The sequence below is a fragment of the Ranitomeya variabilis genome, chromosome 3 (genome assembly GCF_051348905.1).
Source record: "Ranitomeya variabilis isolate aRanVar5 chromosome 3, aRanVar5.hap1, whole genome shotgun sequence".
In the NCBI taxonomy this organism is placed as follows: domain Eukaryota; kingdom Metazoa; phylum Chordata; class Amphibia; order Anura; family Dendrobatidae; genus Ranitomeya; species Ranitomeya variabilis.
Genome location: NC_135234.1, coordinates 69798799 through 69823665, shown reverse-complemented (window position 1 = coordinate 69823665; position 24867 = coordinate 69798799). Strand labels below are relative to the sequence as shown.

Genomic DNA, 24867 nt, shown 5'->3' with positions numbered 1-24867 from the left:
CATATGTAGGGGAAAACTACTGTTTGGCGCATGGCATGGCTCAGAAGGGAAGGAGCGCTATTTGACTTTTGGAGTGTAAAATAGTCTGGAATAGATAGTGGACACCATGTCACATTTGCAGAGTACCTGAGGTGCCTAAACAGTGGAAACCCCTTACAAGTGACCCCATTTTGGAAACTGCACCCCTCAAGGAATTTATCCAGAGGTTTGGTGAGCATCTTGACCTCACAGGTGCTTCATGGAATTTTAAAACATTGGATCGTGAAAATTAAAAATTATGTTTTTTTTCCCCGGAAATGTTGTTTTAGCCCCAAATTTTTCATTTTCACAAGGGTAACAGGAGAAAATGAACCCTAAAATGTGTTACGCAATGTCTCCTGAGTACAACTGTGCTCCATATGTGGTCAAAAACTACTTTTTAGGCACAGTGGAAAGCTCAAAGGATGCCATGTCATATTGGCAGAGCCTCTGAGGAGGTATCAGGACAGCAGTATCCTCATAAGTGACACCATTTTGTGAACTACACCTCTTAATGAAATCATCTAATGGAGCAGTGATCATATTGACACCACATGTGTTTAACAAAACGCTATACCATTGAGCAGTGTAGAAAAAATAAATTAAATTTTTACCAGTATAATGTTATTTATAGGTGATCCGATAGCTGCTACTGAGCAGGTGCGGGCAGTGCCATTTTGGAGGAGAAAATGTACCGTATTTTTCGCTTTGTAAGACGCTCCGGATTATAAGACGCACCCCAAATTTTGAGGAGAAAAATAGGAAAAAACTTTTTTTAATAAATTGGTGGGGCGTCTTATAATCCATGCGTCTTATTACTTACCAGGGGTTGTGGCTGCGGTGGATCAGGGTCCCAGAGTCGATGCTGGAGGCAGGAGTGGATCATTGCTGCAGGCTGGGATGAGGAGGTCTGCAGGGGGGCTCCTATGCAGCAGGCTGGGATGAGGGGGTCTGCAGGGGGGCTCCTGTGCAGCAGGCTGGGATGAGGGGGTCTGCAGGGGGGCTCCTGTGCTGCAGGGGGGCTCCTGTGCTGCAGGCTGGGATGAGGGAGTCTGCAGGGGGGCTCCTGTGCTGCAGGCTGGGATGAGGCAGTCTGCAGGGGGGCTCCTGTGCTGCAGGCTGGGATGAGGGGGTCTGCAGGGGGGCTCCTGTGCTGCAGGCTGGGATGAGGGGGTCTGCAGGGGGGCTCCTGTGCTGCAGGCTGGGATGAGGCAGTCTGCAGGGGGGCTCCTGTGCTGCAGGCTGGGATGAGGCGGTCTGCGGGGGGGCTCCTGTGCTGCAGGGGGGCTTGGGGGCTTCGGGGCTTCAGGGCTGTTTCCAGTGCTGCGGGGGCTCTGCCGACATATTGTGAAAGGCCAGAGCCCCCTGGCAGTTCGTCCATGTATTCCTGTATGACTGACTCCGGGAAAATGGCCGCCGGAATCTCGAGAGATGAGATCTCAGCCCTGAAATCTCATCTCCCGAGATTTCGGCGGCCATTTTCACGGAGTCAGTCATACAGGAAGGAACGCATGGACGAACTGCCGGGGGGCTCTGGTCTTTCACAAAATGTCACCAGAGCCCCCGCAGCACCGGAGTAGCAGCGGACAACCGCGGTGGCGGGCGGCAGCAGCAGCGGTGGTGGGCGGCAGCAGCAGCGGGCGGCAGCGGACACCCCCTCATCCCAGCCTGTAACGGTAAGCGGTATATCTGCTTTGTAAGATGCACCCCCATTTCCCCCCCAAATTTGGGGGAAATAAAGTGCGTCTTACAAAGCGGAAAATACGGTACTTTATTTTCCTCTTCAGCAAGATGGTACCACCGGCGCATGCGCTGTAGCAGCTATCGGATCACCTACATACATCGATAGCTGCTACTGCGCAAACGCGGCGGATGCCATTTAAAAAATTGTTGTGTTTTTTTCTTTTTTTTGTTTCTTTATTATTGGAACATTAAACATGCAATTATGCTGCAGCTCAGGGGCCACAGCTGGCACTTGTCTGTAGAAGTTTTTTTTTCTTCAGCTTTATTCATTATGCAAACTAGGGAGCAGGTCAGTGAGGGATCCGTGACCTATCAGCAGTCTGCATTATGAATATGTAACCATCCAGGGTCCTGGTTGTTACAATGGCATTGCTTTCCTCACGGGGAGAGTGATGTCACGCTTGGAAGCGAGGGAAGATCTCTATCAGGCAACACAAGCATACAACATATTCACACTCCAGGCCAGAAGGGGAAGCTCTGATCCAGCTTATGGGTGGCTCCCCTATATATATTCTGGCTGGAGGGGAAGTTAGTGAGTAGTCTGTCAGAGAGACAGAGAAGAAAGCAGTCAGACAGTGAGTGTCGGAAGGACTGAAGGGGCCGAGCAGCCAAGAGGGTGCTGCAGCTCCTGGAGAGAGAGAATACAGAGAGAAGAACACACTGTAGTGAGTGTGTACGAGAGTGGAGCACAGGAGAGAAAGAACTGGGGAGAATACGTGCGACTGAGCTACCTCCTTGCAGAGCGCAGACACCGGTAACCGGAAGACTGATGTTGTGTCGACTCCAAGTGGCACAGCAGAAACCAGCAGGACAGCTGATTGCAGGTCACCTGTCCGCCCTAACACCTGAAGACACAGTGGCGCATAGAGCCTGGGTCGTGATAGAGACCCTGTAAAAAGGCTCGAGCCACCTGTCATACAGGTTAATTTCCTACCCTTTTTTAGGAGGACAGAGAGAACTGTGATGACCTTGACAGATGCCACAGGCAGCAAGGGACTACACCACCATGCTAGTAGGAAGGTTTCTAACTCCACCTGGTAAAGGGGACTCTGAACTTGCTTCCGAGCCGGCCGGACCTGCCTGTACCTGTAATCTGGTGCCCTGGACTGTGGCTGCCTGAAGTCTTCAGTAAACCAGGTAAAGAGACTGCAAACCTGTGTCCTCCCTTCTTCACTGCACCACTCACCATCCTCATCTACACACTGGGAGCCCTGGGGACCCAATTTCACCTGTGGGAAGTTATACCATCTTAGCTGCCATAACATCACCCCAGCTGACCCCTTTAAGCAGCGTTATCTGTGACCGAATACCACAGGTGGCGTCATGAACAACCTTTATTTCACAATTCCCTTTAAAGACTTTCCCTTTTACTTGGGCTCCCAGGGCCACGGACCGGGTTGCAGCCACCGTGACATCCCCCTTAAGTACCGGATCCGGTACTGAGTACCCCACTGCCCTGGCGGGCGTTGCAAATACCTAATCAGAGCACCACATGAAGACCCACCACAGGTCGCCCCGGAGCACGGGCATATCATTAACTCAAAACTGAAAATAAAGATTAAAAAAGAACCACAAGACGGATTTTATCAACCAAGGTATCATTGTAATCAGTATAAGGCGCCGACCTGACACTGTGTGTAGGTTACTGTGCACAATCCTGCTGACAGGTTCCCGTTAAGGAAAGGCTTACTGTGCATTACCGTACAAGGTTTCCTATTATATATCTGACACTTATTACACTGAAATGTCTGTACTCATTGAATGGAATTATTCTGGATGCTTTGTGTTTCTGCTTGTCAAGTGAGAACTGCAGAAAAATTAAAACTGGACATCTGGTATATTTTCCTGTAAGGATGTAGCAGTTAAAATAACAAGCTGTCTTTGTTGGGGCTACACCAGCGTGAGATTATACTGGATTTTAATGGTAAAGCTCATGGACCTCCTGGGTAATCTGAAGATGATTTATATATAATGGATGTATGACAGTACTGTGCATAAGTTTTAGGCAGGTGTGGAAAAAATGTGGCAAAGTAAGAATGCTTTCAAATATAGAAGTGTTAATAGTTTATTTTTATCAATTAACAAAATACAAAGTGAATGAACAAATGAGAAATCTAAATCAAATCAATATTCGGTGTGAAAATTCTTTGTTTTCCAAAAATTATTTTAGGTATATGTATAGTCACCGTGGACGGTAGCCATGACCGAGCTGCTGTTATTATTATTATTTATTATTATAGCACCATTTATTCCATGGCGCTTTACATGTGAGGAGGGGCATACATAATAAAAACAAATCTTAAACAATACAAGTCACGACTGGTACGGGAAGAGAGAGGACCCTTCCCCCGAGAGCTCACAGTCTAAAAAAGATGGGTGAGGATACAGTAGGCGAGGGTAGAACTGGTTGTGCAGCGGTTTGGTTGATCAGTGGTTACTGCAGGTTGTAGGCTTGTCGGAAGAGGTAGGTCTTCAGGCTCTTTTTGAAGGTTTCGATGGTAGGTGAGAGTCTGATATGTTGTGGTAGAGAGTTCCAGAGTAGGGGTGATACGCGAGAGAAATATTGTATGCGATTGTGGGAAGAAGAGATAAGAAGGGAGTAGAGAAGGAGATCTTATGAGGATCAGAGGTTGCGTGCAGGTAAGTATCGGGAGACAAGGTCACAGATATACGGAGGACACAGGTTGTGGATGGCTTTGTATGTCGTGGTTAGGGTTTTGTACTCTAGTCTCTGGGCAATGGGGAGCCAGTGAAGGGATTGACAGAGGGGAGAGGCCGGGGAAAGCAGGGGGACAGGTAGATTAGTCGGGTAGCAGAGTTTAGAATAGATTGGAGGGGTGCGAGACTGTTCGAAGGGAGGCCACCGAGCAGGAGGTTGCAGTAGTCAAGGCGGGAGATGATGAGGGCATCGACTAGGGTTTTTGCAGATTCTTGGTTTAGGAATGTACGGATTCGTGAAATATTTTTGAGTTGAAGTCAGCAGGAAGTGGAAAGGGCTTGTATATGTGGTTTGAAAGAGAGATCAGTGTCAAGGATTACCCCAAGTCAGCGAGCTTGTGGGACTGGAGAGAGTGGGCAGCGGTTTACTATAATGGATAGCAAAAATAAACTTGGCACTCAAAATGATGATAGATGAGGAAATTTTGTCTATTTTGGACCTTCATCAGAGTATCTTGCTGGTTCAGAAGGATAAGACAGTGTGCTTCAAATAAGCTTGTAGGATGGTAAGAGGAAAATGCCTGAATGCTGTTTAAGGAGGCAAGATTAAATGTGGCTAAATTAAATGTAGCGCGTCCATAAATAGCGACAGCCGTCGCTGTGGTAGAGTACTGGATGCTGCGTGGGGAATCCAATGTGAGACCGAAAACGTTCAGTTATTTCTTCAGTTTTTTGTCTGGATGCAAAATAAATAAAATTTCCTCATCTTTCAAAATTTTGAGTGCCAAGTTTATTTTTGCTTAGATTAGGGGTTGGATACCCTACTTGAGCACATCCACAAATTATATTCTGTTGAGTGCCTTGTCGTTCTCTACTTTACTGTAATGGATAGATCCGTTCTGTTTTGTCCATATTAAGTTTTAGAAATCTAGCGGAGACGAAGGATGAAATAGCGGACAGACATTCTGGGATTCTGGTTAGTAGGGTGGTGATATCTGGTCCAGAGATGTAGATCTGTGTGTATCATCAGCATAGAGGTGATACTGAAAGCCGTGAGATTCTATGAGCTGTCCCAGGCTGAAGGTGTAAATGGAGAAGAGCAGGGGCCCTAGGACTGAACCTTGCGGGACTCTGACAGGTAGGGGGCGAGGTGAGGAGGTGGTGAGTGAGTGTGAGATGCTGAATTTTAGGTCTGTTAGGTATGACAAGATCCAGCACTTTATGGGGTTAAACTCCTCCCCTATGTTTGGCCTATAATAACTATCCTAACAGGCATTGATTCCATATCTTTTTTGTCTGCGCATGCGTAATACCCGATCCCTTGCTAAATATAAAATTGTCTAAGTATATCTTCTTAAGAGTTGTGGGGTTTGTAGTGGAGATGTACCGCACTGTATTGCGTACAATACTCCACCCCCCTTTTCTTTGTTTCTTTGTAAATGCATCCTGGTTGTCACAGTGACTTGTTTGTTTAATCATGCATATTTAGTGCTTCCGGGTAGGCAGGGCATCTGGCATCTGCCCATTGGCCATTACTACATGCCGTTCTGACACACACTCTTCTCTGTGTCACGGCTTAATATATGTACAGAATGTGGGCACATTTATATAATCCTCAGCGGAGACATACTGCAGCGTACTGGGCTATATACTTGATCTATTAAACGCTTTGGTTACCAAGGTGACCGCTTGTTGCTGATTCAAGCATGCTCAATAGAGCCAGTATTCAGGCTGACAGGGAAACTAGCGCCTGCGCACTGACATGGTTTACACGCCGGACTGATACACTTCCCCTGGGTCTCGCCGCCATTATGCTGCACAGCTGGTATGTAAAACTGATCTAAAATTAAGTATTTAAATAGGGACCACACCACTAGATGACTGTGGACCTTGGGGAAGACACCTTGAGCGTCGATACGCGTGGGTCTTACATTGCTTTAGTCTTTTCTCCAGATGGTGAGGTTATCCGTTCTATGGTGCGGTAGTTATATACTGGGCTTGTAGGTGCGACTTTTTTGAGACATTGTCTTTTATATCTCTTATTGACTAATGATTTACCCTATTGCACCCTTGGATACTCAGGTACCCCCACAAATTAGTGTGTGGTATTGGTATGTAAGTTTGTATGCTACTTATATAGTTACTAGGGTATTATGATATTCAAGCTCATTTGAACTGTCGAACTGATAGGAAACACAGCATGCCTTTATTGTTTGACCCGCACTATCTCCCATATGGTTACATTCTGGGTATTGTACCTATATATTTGATATAGACTATGCAATGTCCTCTTTGAGTATTTAACTCATGTATTGTTTGGACCCTTATCTCTCACTTGTCTTTATGGGAGTTTTTAATTGTTTTTAAAAAACTACAGTTTTTGTGTGGTGTTGTCTAAATAATGAAATCTTGTTATTTTTTCACCTAAATCATTTGTGTGGTGATCCCATTTTTATGATGCATGTACTTTCTTTTGTGTGGTGAAGATCCAGGATAGGGCCAAGTCTGTGATGCCAAGGAATGAGAGGGTCTGTAATAATAGGGAAAGGTCCACTGTGTCAAAGGCAGAGGACAGGTCCAGGAGGAGGAGGACATAGTAGTACCACTTGGCCTTGGCGGTTAATAGGTCATTGGTGACCTTAGTTAGGGCAGTTTTAGTGGAGTGGTGTGACTAAAAGCCAGATTGTAAGCGGTCTAAGAGGAAGCAGGAAGAGAGATGGGAGGACAGTTCAAGATGTACGTGTTGTTCCAGTAGTTTTTAGGCATAGGGGAGAAGTGATATAGGGCGATAGCTAGATACATAAGGTGGGTCAAGAGAGGGCTTTTTGAGGATAGGTGTGATTGAGGCATGTTTAAAGCTTGAGGGGAAAACACCAGTTGTTAGTGATAGGTTGAAGAGATGGGTTAGGGTTGGGATGAAGACTGTGGCAAGATTTGGGATGAAGTCTGATGGAATTGGGTCAAGCGCACAGGTGGTGAGATGCGATCTTGAGAATAGAGTGGAGAGTCAATCTTCTGTAATGGTGGAGAAGTTGATTTTTGAGGTGGAGGGCTGGGCAGTTGGGAGGAAGGGCTCTGGGGGTTGTCGACCAAAACTGTCTCTGTATATGTATAGTCACCATGGATGGTAGCCATGACCGAGCTGCTGTTCCATAACGCTCCGAGACTTTGCAGGAAAATATTGTCCCAGTGCCATTATGTGTGGAGTGGATGACACTCACTTGTTGGCTGCAAACCTTTCCTATCTCCAGGCCTCCATCTTCAGGAGAAACAGCACATAGTTCAAGGGACACCTAGTTTGTTTCTCAACCAAAATTTTACAGTTCAAGTTCATCAGATTGCAACATGCTGTATTGGGCACCACACTTCCCATTCCTTGTGTCACAGGGTTACCGCAACAGAGTGGAGCCAAAGGACCGCAGCGTCTGATTGCTCCTACTCCGGCGCTGAAAAGAAGCACTTCTTCATCATATTAAAGATGTTTATTTCTTTATTTGGCAGAACAGGGGTTAATCAGCCATGTTGGGAATCCCTGTGCTCATCTGTGCTCGGTTAGCCACTCCTTTCCCCTATATAATCTGGGCTCTGCTACTAATCGTCCTCAGAGCTAGCTTTATTGCTGCATGGCTAACGGAGGGAAAGGAGTTGGTATGAGAAGGAGAGCTGGAAAGGTTATTAGCGACTTTTGTTTGGTTTGTACGCTTGGTAATTCCTTATCCTTCTCTATTTAGTTTTTTCCCCTTCCTGCACACCACTGTGCATTCCTCTGTTATGAATATTTTTGTGTGTCTGGAGTTTTCCGTTAACTCTTGTCTGTGTTGCCCTGTTTGTCGGGTTGGTGTACTGTGGTGCACAGTAGCGCCCCCTCTTCCCTGGGTGGGGGAAGGGTACAGAGGGCTAACTTAGGAGACACGGCTAGGGCGGAGGCCCGTGCATCTTTGCCATCTGAAGTATCCTGGGGAGCAGGGCGAGCTAGGCCGCCCCCTAGTGTTAGGGCCTGGAAAGGAGCCCCTTGGCCCTGGGTCACCTGACAGCTGTGTTGTGACACCTTGTTTCCTTAACACAGTGCACCCTCATCAGTCCTCAAGACAAGGTAACAGTCCACAAAGTCCTGACCCACTAGAACACTGGAACATCGGGTCGTCCGGTTCCTCCCCTCCCCCTTTATGAACAACAGTCCCTTTATTTTCACGATGCTGCCCATGTGTCATGCTCACCATCCCTTTCGGTCAAAATTCACCGAGGGTATGAGGCAGAGTTTAGGAGGAGAATGGACAGAGTCTATGGGGCAAACTGTAAATAGGGACAGAAAATGATTTATATACCCCTTTGGTCATCCGCAGTCCCTGAATCCAGTAGTGGGATGCACAAATGTGGCAAAACAAAACTGGGAAGGGAAAACACAACTTTGATTGTCCTAGCCAATACCTGGGACCTCGGTCACTGTGGGGCCTTCTGATCCAGCAACGCGAAACGGTCTCCTTGGCCACACTAACACTGTCGCCTTTACCTTAAAGTTTGTTAAAAAACAAAAAAAAATTGCGACAGATTCCGATACCCATGATGTCTCCATTTTTCATGATCTCGGGTTGGGTGAGGGCTTATTTTTTGCGTGCTGAGCAGACGTTTTTAATTATTCCACCTTGGTGCAGATATGATCTTTTTATTGCCCGTTATTGCATTTTAATGCAATGTTGAGGTGACCAAAAAAAACACAATTCTGGCATTTTGACTTTTTTCTCGTTACAACATTTAACAATTGGGTTAATTTTTTTTATATTGATAGATCGGGCAATTCTGAATGCGGTGATACCAAATATGTGTATATTTGATTTTTTTATTGTTTTATTTTGAATGGGGTGAAAGGGGGGGTGATTAGAAATCTGGCTATGACAACCATAGAGGTCTGCTGGAGACCTCTGGTTGTCATGCCAACACATCGGTGACCCGCAATCACGTGACAGGGTCACTGATGAGCTGGATTTCCGGTGCGCTTGCTGGGAGCTTGAGTTAGATGCCGCTGTCAGAAATTGACAGCGGCATTTAACTACTTAACAGTTAACTATTATAGTTAAATAGCTAAGGACCCTTTCACACATCAGTTTTTTGCTATCAGTCGCAATTTGTCGAATTTTGAAAAAAAAGAATCCGGCGACTGGATCCATTTTTTCTCATAGACTTGTATTAACGACGGATTTCAACAGATGGCCACACATTTCATCCATCGTTTGCCAGATCTGTCGGAAATTGTTTGTCCGGCGACCAGAGACAACGGACAAAGTAACGTTTTTTGTGTACGTCGAAAAATCGGACAGCCGTCCGTCATTTGCTCGAATGGAAGCCTATGGGCGCCGTCAAATCACGGATTCCGTTTTTTTAACTGAGCATGCTCCGATTTCTTTTGGATCCAATTAGCCAGAACCGCTAGTCGGATCCGTCGAAAAACGAACCCGTCGCATCAGTTTTTCACAATCTGTGATGGATCTGTCGATCCTTTGAGCCAACGGATTGTGACTGACGGCAAAAAAACTGATGTGTGAAAGGGGCCTAACATTTCACTATTACGCTCGATGTCAGAAAAGAGTTAAAGGAATTGTCTACTACTGGACTTATGGATCCAGTATAAAATGAAAACAACCCTTACTTACTACTCACAGCAGTGCAGTTACAGGGATGTCGGCGCTGCTATTCCTAGCAGGTCACTTGACATTGTTGTGTCACATGACCACTGCCGCCAATCAGCGACTACTGGTCAGCCACAGTGATCACGTGACATTAAGGTGTTATTATTTGGGTAAAAATGTCCCAGCAAAGCTGCATTTTCAGTTTTACCAATGGTGTTGGGTACTCCCTCCACCTCCTTAACTCTCATCGCTGATGGGGATGCTCATTACAAAAGAATTGTGTGATCATATGACGTAAAAAGAGCAGTATATGGATAACACAGAGTATGGACTACAGGGGCAGCTCATGACACAAACAGCTACACCTGCCCAAGCTAAAAGGACACCAGACATAGTAAGAAAGAGGGGATACAGGAGGTGTAGGAGATATGGAGTAAGGCAGGGGTGGACATACCATTGGTGCAGCTACATAGGCGCCCAAGAGGTAAGGGGCCACTTCTACCTCTAAAGCAGTTAGAATTGTCCAATATGACAAACTTTTGGACTGCAAAGGGCCCATATATTGTTCCTGCAGAGGGGCCCTCTTCTTTGTCTGCTAATGGGATACGCTGAAGGTCTATGAGAAGTATGCAAAAGAAAGATAGAAAATGTCTAGCAAGGTGAGCTAAATTATTAGTGTCACATGCATTTCTATTATATATTTTGACAAAATTTGAAACCTTTTTACCATCTTGTTATGTTAATACATTGCTTTGCACATCAGAAAACAATTCTTTACTGCACTTTATGGCCGTAAAACAAGTTCTGATATTCTGTGGCAAAAAATGGTCTAGACCAAAAAAATAATATTGGTGCAGAAATGTGATGCAGTGAATTTGGAACATACAATGTACTCCATGTACCTTTGAGTCTTCTTATCATGTAACTATGGATTTCACATGCTCTATAGCCATGCTATCATATGTGGTGTAAAGGTACCTTCACACGAAGCGACGCTGCAGCGATAGTGACAACGATGCAGATCGCTGCAGCGTCGCTGTTTGATCGCTGGGGAGCTGTCACACAGACCGCTCTCCAGCGACCAACGATGCCGAGGTCCCCGGGTAACCAGGGTAAACATTGGGTTGCTAAGCGCAGGGCCGCACTTAGTAACCCGATGTTTATCCTGGTTACCAGCGTAAAAGTAAAAAAAACAAACAGCACATACTTACATGCGTCCCCCAGCGTCTGCTTCCTGACACTGACTGAGCTCCGGCCCTAACAGCACAGTGGTGACGTCACCGCTGTGCTTTCACTTTCACTTTTAGGGCCGGCGCTCAGTAAGTGTCAGGAAGCGGACGCTGGGGGACGCATGTAAGTATGTGCTGTTTGTTTTTTTTACTTTTACGCTGGTAACCAGGGTAAACATCGGGTTACTAAGCGCGGCCCTGTGCTTGGTAACCCGATGTTTACCCTGGTTACCAGTGTAAAACATCGCTGGTATCGTTGCTTTTGCTTTCAAACACAACGATACACGGCGATCGGACGACCAAATAAAGTTCTGGACTTTATTCAGCGACCAGCGACATCACAGCAGGATCCTGATCGCTGCTGCGTGTCAAACGAAACGATATCGCTATCCAGGACGCTGCAACGTCACGGATCGCTAGCGATGTCGTTTCGTGTGAAGGTACCTTAATTGTTTTGTGCTTTGGCTTAGGTTTCCATTCCATTTTCCATTTCATGTTGGCTCTCCATCAGATAATTAGCTTCAATTAACTATTCACTGTGGGGGGTGCAGGCAGAAATCTAAGGGTACCGTCACACAGTGCAATTTTGATCGCTACGACGGCACGATTCGTGACGTTCCAGCGATGCATTTACGATATCGCTGTGTCTGACACGCTACTGCGATCCGGATCCCCGCTGAGAATCGTACGTCGTAGCAGATCGTTTGAAACTTTCTTTCGTCGTCTAGTGTCCCGCTGTGGCGGCATGATTGCATTGTGTGACACAAGTTGTATACGATGTGCGCACAGTAACCAACGGCTTCTACATCGCAAATACGTCATGAAATTATCGCTCCAGCGCCGTGTATTGCAACGTGTGACCGCAGTATACGACGCTGGAGCGATACTTATACGACGCTGCAACGTCACGAATCGTGCCGTCGTAGCGATGAAAATGGCACTGTGTGACGGTACCCTTAGGCCTCCAGCCTTTGATATGTATAACTCCATTGCAGTCTTCTCCTTCGCTAACAATTCACTAGGAGTCGAAGGTGGGCCAACTATGATCAAAGGCTTTGAGACCTGACAAAAGTTGTCTCTACTGTCCACCATTGTCTGCCTCCATGGAACACATGCACCTAAGTCCTTTGTAGTATAGTGGATTGTACTTATCTAAAAAGAATTTTGGCAAGGATTGTGTCTCTCAATGGGCTTGCCAACCATTTCCAGCATCAACCTGCTGAGTAGAGAATACTGCTATGGAAAATCGCACCAGCCAGCGCCAGAACTGGAAATCATTTCAGGATAAGTAATTTAATGTATTTATAACCATACTCCACTTGTTATGTAAAATATATAAAGTATTTCCTAAATTGTGCTGTGAAAAGGTGACTATGTTACTTCACAACTGAGTTTAACATTGACACAAGTTTTATTTCATTGCAAAAAATTCTGGTTCATTAAGTGATATAAATTGTTCATAATAGTAACATTTTAACATATAGCTATATAATAAAAGCAATAGGTAAATAATCTGTCTAATATTAGTACACTTAGTTTTACCGTATGTAACACAATTATTTCCTTTAATGTTACAGGATAACCGTATCATCGATGTGCTTCATGGATTTCAGCCGATTTCCTCTGGACACCCAGAACTGTTCTTTAGAACTGGAAAGTTGTAAGTAGGTTTCTATATTACTTTAAGAACATAATTCAGTTTTGTTACGTAGAATATGCCCCAGATATACAACATTTCCTTAATGATATGATTACCAGTTCAGTTTTTAAATGCTGATAAAGTAGAATAAGTATTTTGCCTCTTCTTTCCCCATGGCACACTTCTTTGGGTTTATGATAAACCTTGCTTTCCTCAGTGCATCCAGTACTGACTGAACTTTCTGCATGTGACATCCCCAATCACGGCTGAAGATCACAATGCTGTCCAGATAATCTGCGGTGTATTTTTTGTGAGAGGCTAGGATACGGTCCATGGCCTTCTGGAAGGAAGCTGGGGCTCCCTGCAGACCAAACGGCATCTTGGTGTATTGAAAGCACCCATTAGGTGTAGAGAAGGCTGTCTTCTCCTTGGCACTTGGGAACAGGAGAATTTGCCAGTACCTTATTGTTAGGTCCAGGGTGGTGGACCGCGAAACGCGTGTCAAGGGGCCTCTGGGTGTGTTGAGGAACCATCCCTTTACATATGGGTAAGCATGTGCGAATTACTCTTTGAATAGGAGCATATATGGAGAATTATTCTCATGTATCTCTGTACGTCAGTTTACATTTGATTACCGTTCCTATGTAGCTTTCTCTGGATGTATTAGTCTCTCCCATACAACCCAGTGTACCTGTATGTTTCCTCCATATTTCCTTTCTGTATGTGCTATGACTGCACTTTATTAAATTAACTTGCTGGCTATTTATGTATTAATAAATTATTAACTTTCACTAAGTACTATTATGCTTTGTGGGACTGCTTTACTCCGCTTTTTCGTTTTTTTGTGCTCTTTGGAGTTGTCCTGTTAGTCCGGTTAATCTGGGCAGTGATATTGGGGAGGTGACATCTGTTTGCTCTCAGCCCTGTTTCTATGTTATGCTTATTGATTATTGTCTTGATAACTAACGTATCTGACTACTGATGCTTGGACTAAAAAAGTTAAGTGTCACAGTGCAATAAAATGAAGAGCGCATGTCACTCGAAACGCGTCAAAGGATGCCTGTACTTTCTTTTTTGTGAACACACAATTTTAATATTTGCTTCATGTACCTTGGAAAATAAAATTCACTTTTTTGGACTTCATCTGTGAGCTGGAGTTTTCTGCTTTGTTTACCACTCTTACCCTATGCAACTCAGCCCCCACAGTTAGTTTTTATAGTCCCTCTGGCAATGGAGTAGTCTTTGGCATCACCATGAATACAACAGATTCCCACAGTTTTTCCGGGGATCAACTGGTGGGGGAGTATGGCCCTTTATCAGGCTCACTAAACTCACGGAGTTCAAGAGTCCCGACACCAGTACCCCATTTATTGTCACAGGACATGACTGTGGCCCCTCACCAGGCAGATGATCCACACTGCAGTGGGGATAGACATAGTGCGAACAGTGCCTCCCTAGTCTGCAGTTCATCTGCTAATACGACATAGGACAATGGGTGGCTATATGTCCAAGATTGTGACATCTCCATCATAGCAACTCTTTACCAGCGGCCTTTGGCAACGCATAAACAACCCCTTCGGACCTCGGACTCCATCCAGTAGTGGCTCTACTACCCTTCTTTTGGGATTCAGGCTCCCTCTGGGTATCCCAATATGGGGATGCTACACCACCCAACTTCCTTATGAACTTCTCAACCACCTGGTACCTTTCCACTAGGCCCATCAGGTCGTTCGCATTTTGGGGGTCCCCCTGAGCAAACCAGGTCTACACCGGCCTGGGAAATAAGTGACTAAATCTGTCCATTATGACCCACTCTACCATTTGGGCTGGGGTGGAGGACTGCGGCTGTAACCACTTCTACACCAGATGCAGGAAATCGAGCATTTAGGAGTGAGGGTGTTTATCACTGCAATACGCCAAGTGCTCTACCGTTGTGTCTGTACAAGTTGTGGCCAGGCCTAGAAAATAATTACTGTATTTTTCGGATTATAAGACACACTTTTTTCCCCCCCAAATTGGGGGGAAAATGGGGGTGCGTCTTATTATGCGGGTACACCTTACCAGTACCATTGCTGCAGGCCGCAGGCTGGGATGAGGGGGTGTCCAGTGGTGCTGTGGGTGCCCGGTGGTGCTGCGGGGGTGTCCGGCGGTGCTGCGGGGGTGTCCGGTGCTGCTGCAGGTGTCTCCGGTGCTGTGGGGGCTCTGCCGACATTTTGTCCCCCGCAGTTCAATGGTTTCCTATGTGCTGGACTCCAGAGATAATGGCCACCGGGGGCGCATGCGCAGATGGAGATCTTGGCACCAAGATTTCAGGAGATGAGATCTCAGCGCTGATTTGATTATACTTTGCTGCTGTGTCTATACAAGTTGTGCCACAGGGCATTTTGCATTATTTTGTGGCGCCAAATACCACGCTACACGATTGGTGAAGCCAGAACATGTTGAGGTGCTGTTAGATTAGATAGCTGAGAATGCCTCCAGTTCCTTCACATTATCTTCCACCCAGTCCACTGCAGAAGGCGCAGATTTGACACCTGCGGACCATAGTCATCCAGTTTCCACCTCACCCTCTTGCAAATAAGCCAAGCAGTCTGAGCCCCAAGTCCTGCAGCAGTCACTTCGCTTTTTGATAACTCCACTGATTGTGGTTCCATGGGCCATCCTTCCATGTCTACCCCACAAGTGGAAGATATTGCGTGCACTGATGCCCAACCACTTGTTCAGTTGGAGGATGAGTACATGGGATAGTTAGTTCACACAGTCAGCAGAACACCACAGCACATGTCTGATGATGATGAAACACAAGTGCCAACTGCTGCATCTTTCTGCAGTGCGCCGACCGGCAAAGAGGGCAGGGGTGAGGACTGGATGGAAGATGATTCGGGGGATGATGAGGTCCTAGACCCCACAAGGAGCAGAGGCCATCCTAGTGATGCGAGCAGTTGGAGGAAGAGGAGGTGGTCCGTTGTATTAGCAGCACAGCATAACAGGGAGCAGGGTGCAAAAGCACATCATGCAGCCCTTAGCCAGTACATCGACTGCTACTGCCCACCGCACAGAGGAAATGAGAACACCAAAGCCAGCTTAAAGGAGCTCCCTAGCGTGGCATTTCTTCAGGAAATGTTCTGACAACAAGCGACAGGTGGTTTGCACGCTGTGCCGTCAGAGCCTGAAGTGAGGCATAAATTATCTGAGCCTGAGCACCACCTGCATGACGAGGCATCTGAATTCCAAGCACGAGGTGCAGTGGAGCACATACCTTAGATAGCATGACAGATCTGAGCCTCCTCCTGCTCCCTCTTCTGCTGCAATCTCTACCTTTTCTTCGTGCTCACGATCAACAGGTTCACCTGCCTCCCCGCCTTTAAAGGATACAGCAGCACAAACCTCTCCACCAGTGTCACCGAGCATTTCAACACTGTTCCATGTAAGTGTTCATCTCTCCATCATGTAAACCCTTTAGAGAAAGAGGAAATATCCACCTAACCATCCACGAGCCATAGGCCTGAATGACAGCATTTCCAAGTCACTGGCCTTTGAAATGCTGGCATTCCGGCTAGTGGAGACGGACAACTTTAAAAAATTGATGACAGTGGCTGTCCCGCGATACGTTGTTTCCAGCTGCCACTACTTTTCCAGGCGGGCCATCCCTGCCCTGAACACACATGTTGTGGACCAAATGAAATGTGCATTGCACAACGGCATCAGTGGCAAGGTCCACATAACCACCGATATGTGCACCAGTAAGCAAGGCCAGGGACATTATATCTCCCTAACTGCCCACCAGGCAAATGTACTGACAGCTGGGCCTAGGGCAGAAGGCGTTCTAGGGCATACCTTACCACCACAGAGAATCACTGGGCGTTCCTATGTCCAAGTTGCCTCTTTCTCCTACTCCGCTTCCTCCACCACCTAATCATCCGGTCAAAGTAAGACCTGCACCAACTTCAGCACAGCCAGGTAGAAACAACGGCAAGCTGTTCTGAAACTCCTCTGATTGAGGCAAAAATCCCACATTGCCCAGGATCTGTGGACCTGGTTCAAACAGCAGACAGATGAGTGGTTGTTGCTGCTGAATCTCAAGCCCAGCCTGGTGGTGTGCAATAATAGGTGAAATCTCATAGCAGAGCTGGGCTGTGCGAGCAGCAGCAGGCAACAGTGGAGTTTAGCTGCAGCACGCTCTGTGAGTTGCTCTGTGGATCAGCACCACTTCACCACCAATGAGTGGGCCTCCATGAAGGACATGTGTGTAGTGTTGCACTGCTTCGAATATTCCAGTAACATGGCAAGTGCTGATGACGCATTCATGAGCCTTACTATACCACTTTTATGCCATATGGGAAAAAAACACTTCAGGCCATGATGGATGAGGTGATGGAACAGGAGGAAAAAAAGCAGGAGGAACAGAGACCATGCACAACATTATCAGGCCTGTCATCCACACATGCTCTGAGGGTGAGTTCCTGTACCAATACTGGCCAGGTACGCAATGGTCCAGCCGGGGGGACAGTTTTGGACTATGAGAATGGAGCGCCGCCACTGCCGCAGGGCCGAGGGGCACCCGGTACCGGGCCTCTCGGTATCTCGGTTCTGGGATGGTCACGGTGGCCAGGCCCGGTCCGTGACCCTGCTGAGGGGCGTCCAGTGAAAGTGGAGAGTGATGATGGTGTGCGGTGCAGGGTGCGATGAATAACGAGGACACCAGGTTGCAGTCTCTTTACCTCTTTACTGAAGGTTCCAGGATCCTCAGTCCGGAATACGGTTAACCGGGCTGCGTGAGACCGGCCGGTCCGATGGCACCTCCAGAGTTCCCTTTGCAGGTGGAAATCTGTGCCTACCTTCTAGCGCTTGTGTGTTGTAGTCCTTCCCTGCTGTGCTTACGGGATAGTCCTCACAACTGTTGTGTCTGTTTCTGAAGTTCCCTCACAACTCGATTCTGATGTTCTGTTTCGTCCCCCAGATGATATGGCTAGGAAGCACCCGTATGACGGGTAGGCTCGGAGGTTTTCCGGGACCCTAGAGTCGCCCCTCTCCAAATGTTGCCCCCTGTGTCTGCTTAGGTGATTTTGGGTGAGACAGCCCACCTAGAACTGACTGTCCTGCCGTAGGTTTGAAGTAAGGCCTGGAGCTCAATACTTCCTCGGCGTTCTGGCCACCGGCTACGCGCCTCAGTAGGATGTTGCCTCGTCTTACAGCACGACTCCTACTGGTGTTTCTCCTTGTTGCGTTGATCTCGTTTCTCACTCAGCACAATAAACCTCGCTTCTTGTCCTTTCTTGGGGTACCGCCGCAATGACGTGCAGGCACGGTCCCGTAACGTTCTTACTGTTCGCTAGGCCTCTGTCAGGATCCCACCCCTGACAGGGACCCCCCTGAATGTCCCCCTGCAACACCCTCTGCCACAGGATGTTGCCTGGTTCCAACCCAGTCAGCTTCTCCCTAACTTCCTATCTAACCCCCAGTTTTACCAGATGTGGGGAGTGGCCTAATACATAGCACCCTTAGCTCCCCCTGGAGGCCAGACTGTGAAGTGTATTGGTGTCTGTGATACCTGGTCAGGTGAACTCCTTCAGTGCCATCAGACGTACCATAGCCCCCCTTAGCAGCGGAGCATCAGTACTGCAACGACCAGGACTCTGGGGCGCTGCAAGAAGAAGGAGGAACTGTGTTCACTGGAGCGTAGTTGGGGGGATACAGAGGACCCAGACTATACACCTTCCACTGAGGACAGCTTGTTGTTTCCTCTGTGCAGCCTGGCACATGAGTCAATACATGCTACTATGCCTGTGTAACAACTCCCGAGTTGCCCGAATTGTTACCAGTGCTGATTACTGGGTGGCTACCCTGCTGGTTCCCCAGTACAAGGACAATGTACTATCACTACTTCCGCCACTAGAGTGGGATTGCAAAATGCAAGAATACAAGCGCGTGCTGGTAGAAGTACTAATGACAGTGTTCCCACCTGACAACATGGGCGCACAGGAAGAACAAGGCAGAGGAGGAGGAAGTTGCCAAAGGAAATTGGTTAACACCACCATCAAATTGTGTTTATCATAGAAGGGGGTGTGATTACTGGCAGGCACATCCATCTGTCCATAGCCAACGTGGGGAAGATAACATTTATTAAAATTTACCAGGGTTGAATCCCACAGTTCGTACCTTTGGATGACTAGACAACTATACCAGCCGCACCCAGCTATTGTTCAACTCTATTAGCCATTCGTTTAATTTTGGGGCCTTCCCAGATAAAAAAATAAACAGTGTTGGCTACATACTCCTCTGCCTATTCCTCCTACACCACCACATTCACCTCCATCTGTTCCACCTCCGCCTCCACTTGGAACTCTGCCTCCTTGTTCTAAGTTGTTATATTTTTTGGCTAATTCTATGTTCTTTTAAGTCAGTTCCCTAAAACATAAAGAAAAAAACACACACACAAAAAACAAAACAAAAACAGTGTTGGATCACTCCTCCCTTGCCTCTTTCACCTACACCGTCACGTCCATCTCCTCCTCCACTTGGACCTCCGTCTTCTGGTTCTGCATTGTTATTTTTGTTTGGTTAATTCTATGTTCTTTTAAGTCCGTTCCATTAAAAAAAACCATGGAAAAAATGAGAAAATAGCAAAAAAAAAAAAAGTGTTGGGTTAATCCTCCCTTGCCTCTTCCACCTACACCGCCACGTCTACCTCCATCTCCTCCTCCACTTGAACCTTCACCTTCTTGGTCAAGATTATTATATTTTCTTTTTTATATTCTATGTTATTTTGTAATTTCCCTATCCACATTTGTTTTCATGGCAACTGTCTTGCTCTTACTCCCATTTAGCTTCCTTTTGCAGCCACCCAGCCCTTACAGCCATTTCAATGCACCGAAGTTCGGGTGCCCATTTTCTTCTATTGAGTTCGGGTTCATGTTCAGATCCTGAACCGAACTTTGGACTACAGTTCGGCCTAACCCAACGAACTCAAACATCCACTGGTCCGTTCATCCCTAGAAGTGAACTCTTTAGAGAGGATCTGCCACTTGTCATAAATATTTTTCTCCTGAATCTGGCAGTGTTTTCCTTTAGTTCCTGAGCATCTTTTTAGCTAAGTGGCATGATCATAAACTATTCTGTATGGGAGTCTTCTTGAGAACCACTCCCAGGTGGCTGAAAAGACTACATTTATAGTCAGGAAAGAGAGGGCCATATCTCAAGAACAGAGAGGAGCAAGAACAAAAGAAAACAATGCTAGATTCAGAAGAGCAGCATCATTTACACCAGGTAAAAAAAAAAACTAACATATGTATGACAAATGATGCCTTCATTAAAGCACACTAGTGCAAAGCACGAATCATACAGTACATGTATTTGACACTTATGTCATCTGGTATGGTTTATTTTGAAACTTCTGCGTCCATATACAAAATCTTCTGTAACAGTGTCCTTCGCCACGTTCTACTGATATCTTCTTATGATGGAAATAATAGATCTACGAAACTTCATTAAGGCCCCTTTTCCACATCAGGTTTTTGCCGTCAGGCACAATCCGGCGAATTTTAAAAAAACTCACCGGATTGTGCCGAATGGCCTCATGTTTCATCCATTTTTTGCCAGATCCGTCTAAAATGTATTTTTCGGCGGCTGAAGAAAACGTACAGAGGAACGTTTTTGTGTGCGGCAAACAAACGTACAGCGATGGATCCTGTGAAAAACCGATGAAACGTGAGGTGAAATGATGGATCCGGTGACCGATTCCGCTTTTTATGAAGAAATCATGCATTTTCCTTTCTGGAAAAAGTCTCTCTCTCACAGATCTGTTTTTTCAAAAATTTGCCAGATTGTGCCTGACGGCTAAAAACTGATGTGTGAAAGAGGCCTAAGGCTACTTTCACACATCAGTCTTATGCCATCAGGCACAATCCGGCGAATTTTGAAAAAAAAGGATCCGGCGCAAATTGTGAAAAACTGATGCGACGGATCAGTTTTTTGCTGGATCCATTTTTTTTTAACCCGGGGATATAGTTTGGTGTTCCTGTTCCAGGGAGGAGAGAGGAGAGAGGCAAGAGAGAGAGAGATGCATGATTTATGTAAAAAAAACGGATTCGGTGGCCGGATTCCATCATTTCAGCTTACGCTTCGTACGTTTATCGCCGGATCTGTCGCTGTACGTTTTCTCCGACCATTGGAAAAAGAATTTTTGACGGATCCGGCAAAAATCGGATGAAACGTGAGGCTGTCCGGCGCAATCCGGCGTTAATACAAGTCTATGAGAAAAAAAAGTATCTGGCAGCAACTTTTGCCAGATCCGTTTTTTTCAAAATTCGCTGTATTGTGCCTGACGGCAAAAAACTGATGTGTGAAAGTAGCCTAAAATGCCAGATTTTTCTCATGTAAAAACAATTAAACCAAGAATAATAATTTTAGAACTTATTCCACCTTTAATGTCACCAATAATCTGTACAATTCAATTGCAAACTAAACTGAAATCTTTTAATGGAATAAGAAATATAAAGAACTAAAATAAAGTGATTGCATAAGTATTCACACCCATAAACTGATACTTTATTGAAGTTCCGTTTGACTTTATGACAGCGTTTAGTCTCTTTGGGTAGGACAGCGTAACATCTAGAATTGGCAATAGTTGCCCACTTTTCTTTTCCGCAGCTCCAAATCTGTCAGATTGCAAGGCCATCTCCTGTGTACAGCGCCCTCTTCAGGTCACCCAAAGCTTTTCTTTTGAATGCAGGTCTGGGTTTGGACTGGGCCATTCCGAAACTCTAATCTTGTGATGAAGGTATTCAGCCATTCGTTTGTTGATTTGAAAGTATGCTTAGGGTCACTGTCGCACTGAAAGGTCAAATTCATCTTCACTTTTTTGTAGAGTTCTGAAGGTTCTGTTGCAAAGTTGACTGATATTTGGAACTTTTCATAATTTCCTCTATTCTGACTAAAGCCTCAGTTCAAGTTCCCGAAAAAACAGCCCCAAAGCATAATGCTGCCTTCACCATGCCTCACTGTGGGTTGGTGTTCTTTGGATGATGTGCAGTGATGTCTTTTTGCCAAACATAACTTTTGGAATTATGTCCAAAAAGTTAAACTTTGTTCTCTTCAGATCATAATGCTATTCCTTGATGTACGTTTTCACAAAACATTGCTGAGCTTGGATACATTTTTCTTTGTAAGAAAAGGTTTTCATCTTGCCACCCTACCTTACTGATAGCCCCTAAATTCCTGCAGCTCCTTTACTGTTGCTTTACTGCTCTTGGCAGCCTCCTGCATCAATTTTCTTCTTGTCTTTTCATCAATTTATAAGGGACATACAGTTCCAGGTAATGTCATTGTTGTGCCAAAAACAACGTGACATTAAACTTGCAAAAAGTTCTGAAATTATTCTTCTTGGTATGATTTTTTTACATGACTTAAAACTGGTATTTTAACAAGGGTGTGCAGAATTCTTATTTCCACTGTATGTGTTAGAGGATATCACTGTTACCCTTGTCCTTTGGATAGAGCTTTTGGTTTTAGAGTGAGACAGAATTGATTTTGGAAAAGTTTTTTTTTAAAAGATCAGTTTATCATTTATTTCTCATCGTCATAGTTAAAAGGGGAGAACAGTCAGTAATGACCTCATTGTGTTTTCCTATAACTCGGAAAAGCTTATTTTTCTCTAGTCATCTGGGATTAATGTGGCTCATTTAATAATAACTTTGTTTCTATTTATACACGCTGAGTACATTAAATCGTGGCACTAATGTAATCTTTCCAGAACACAGAGGGTTAAATCTAAGCACACTCCGCATCTAATTTACAAAGCTGGAAATACTGTCTTTATTTCTACTGAATCTAAACCAGCTCAGCAAGTTACGGCACCAAAAACACTTACTAACTGTTAAGAGACATGGAATAAATACCAAGCTTTTTTTTTTTTTTTTTGCTTTTGTCAATTTATACAACATTCCGGATTCATAGACAAAATGTTTTCTGCTCCAGAATCCACATGAAAAAAACAAATACGCATTGAATAAGTCTCGTAATGAACATAATGCACAATAATGTTAATGTTAACCCTTTCTCGACATGGCCAATTTCCGTTTTTGCGTTTTTAGTTTTTCCTCCCCTTGTTATCAGAGCCATAACTCTTTTTAGTTTTCTGTCCCCATAGACATACGAGGGATTGTTTTTTGGAGTCTAGTTGAATGACACCAATCATTTAATAGCATAATGTACTGGAAAACAGAAAAAATCTTCAAGTGCTATGAAATTGTGAAAAATTTTGATATTATTTTTTGAGAATTGTTTTAAGGTGGTTAAGGCGATCTCACAATGCGATTCTGCTTATAAATACCATTACCGCAATACCAAACATGTCCAGTTTTTTTATTATTTTAGTAGTGAAAAAAAAAAAAGAAGTTTAAAAAAAAAAAATTTGGGGGTGGTTGTCATAATTTTGTTTCCTGAAACCCATAACATTTTCATTTTTTCCTCGATGGGTCTGTGTGAGGGTTTACTTTTTGTGAGATGAGACAACATTTTTATTGATACCATTTTGGGATAGATATGACATTCTGGTCACTTGTTACAGCATTTTTTGTGAAATTGCAGCTATCAAAAAAACATAATTTTGGCGTTCTTGATTTTTTTCAGTTTACAGTGTTTACCGATTGGATTAATTACTTTTATATTTTGAAATATCGGACTTTTCTGAATGCAGCGATAACACAACTGTATATTTGTATTATCTTTATTTTTCATGAGGAAAAGCGGGAGATTTGAACTTTTATTTATTTTTTTCATATATTTTAAAACTTTTTTTTTTACTTTTTACTGCACTTGTTAATCCACTTAGGAGACTATAACCTGCAATTGTCTGATTGTTTGTGCTATGTATAGCAATATCACAGCATTGCTGGATATAGTAAAAGTCACAGTCTCCTTTGAGGCCCGGCCACAGGCTAGGTTTCAAGGAAGCTCAGTAATGTCAAGAATGGAGGTCTTCAACAGACCTCATGCTATCATAGCAATGCTACGGCGACCCACGATCACGTCACAGGCACACCAATGGTCACTTTGAATGGTATGTTGTTAAGGCTGCTATCAGAATTTGACAGTGGCATTTAACAGGTTAAGTATCACCGGTGGTGCTTCACGCTACCCCCGGTTGTTAGGGCAGGTCTTGGCTGTAACACAAGCCATTTCCTGTGGGGTATGGGGCGAGTTCACCCTGTGAGCCCGATCCACACACCTGCTACCGACTTGCACCGTACATGTATGGCAGATGTCGATAAGGGGTTGAAATGACACTGCTGTGCACATATTCAGTCTTATGAATAGACCTCCTTCTCTCCTCCACACTTATTCGCTCCTCACCCAACCGCCTCCAAGACTTCTCCCGAATATCCCCCATCCTCTGGAATTCTTTGCCCCAACACATCCAATTATCAACCACATTCGGATCCTTCAGACAGAACCTGAAAACCCACCTCTTCAGGAAAGCCTACAGCCTGCACTGACCCTGCTGCCTCCTCACTACTACTGGAGCTACCGCCTCACCAACACCGGAGCTCCTGCAACCCTCAACCTATTGTCTCCTTCCCCACCATCCTCTAGAATGTAAGCCAACAAGGGCAGGGTCCTCGCCCCTCTGTATCAGTCTGTAATTGTTAGTTTGGTTACCGTAAGTGATATCTGTAATTTGTATGTAACCCCTTCTCATGTACAGCACCATGGAATCAATGGTGCTATATAAATAAATAATAATAATAATAATGTCCCATCTTTTATTAGCTTCATGCTTCAGAAATCCTGAAGCTCTCAAAATAAGTGAAGTGCTCACTCTTTAGGCAACTTAACGGTATAGAATGAAAGCCAGAAGAATAGTGATGAGCGAACGCTTGGATAAGGTGTTATCTGAGCATGCTTAGGTGCTATCCAAGTCCCCGCGGTTGCATGTCTCACGTCTGTTAGACAGCTA

At 45.2% G+C, this 24867-nt stretch overlaps 1 protein-coding gene across 1 annotated transcript in view; it reads left to right on the top strand.

The window, feature by feature from the left end:
- GABRR3 (gamma-aminobutyric acid type A receptor subunit rho3) overlaps positions 1-24867 on the top strand; it is a 129518-nt gene that overhangs the window by 84926 nt on the left and 19725 nt on the right. Inside the window, exon 5 of the mRNA XM_077294114.1 lies at positions 12850-12932. Coding sequence (XP_077150229.1) covers positions 12850-12932 — 83 coding nt within the window. The remainder of the gene's footprint in view (positions 1-12849; positions 12933-24867) is intronic.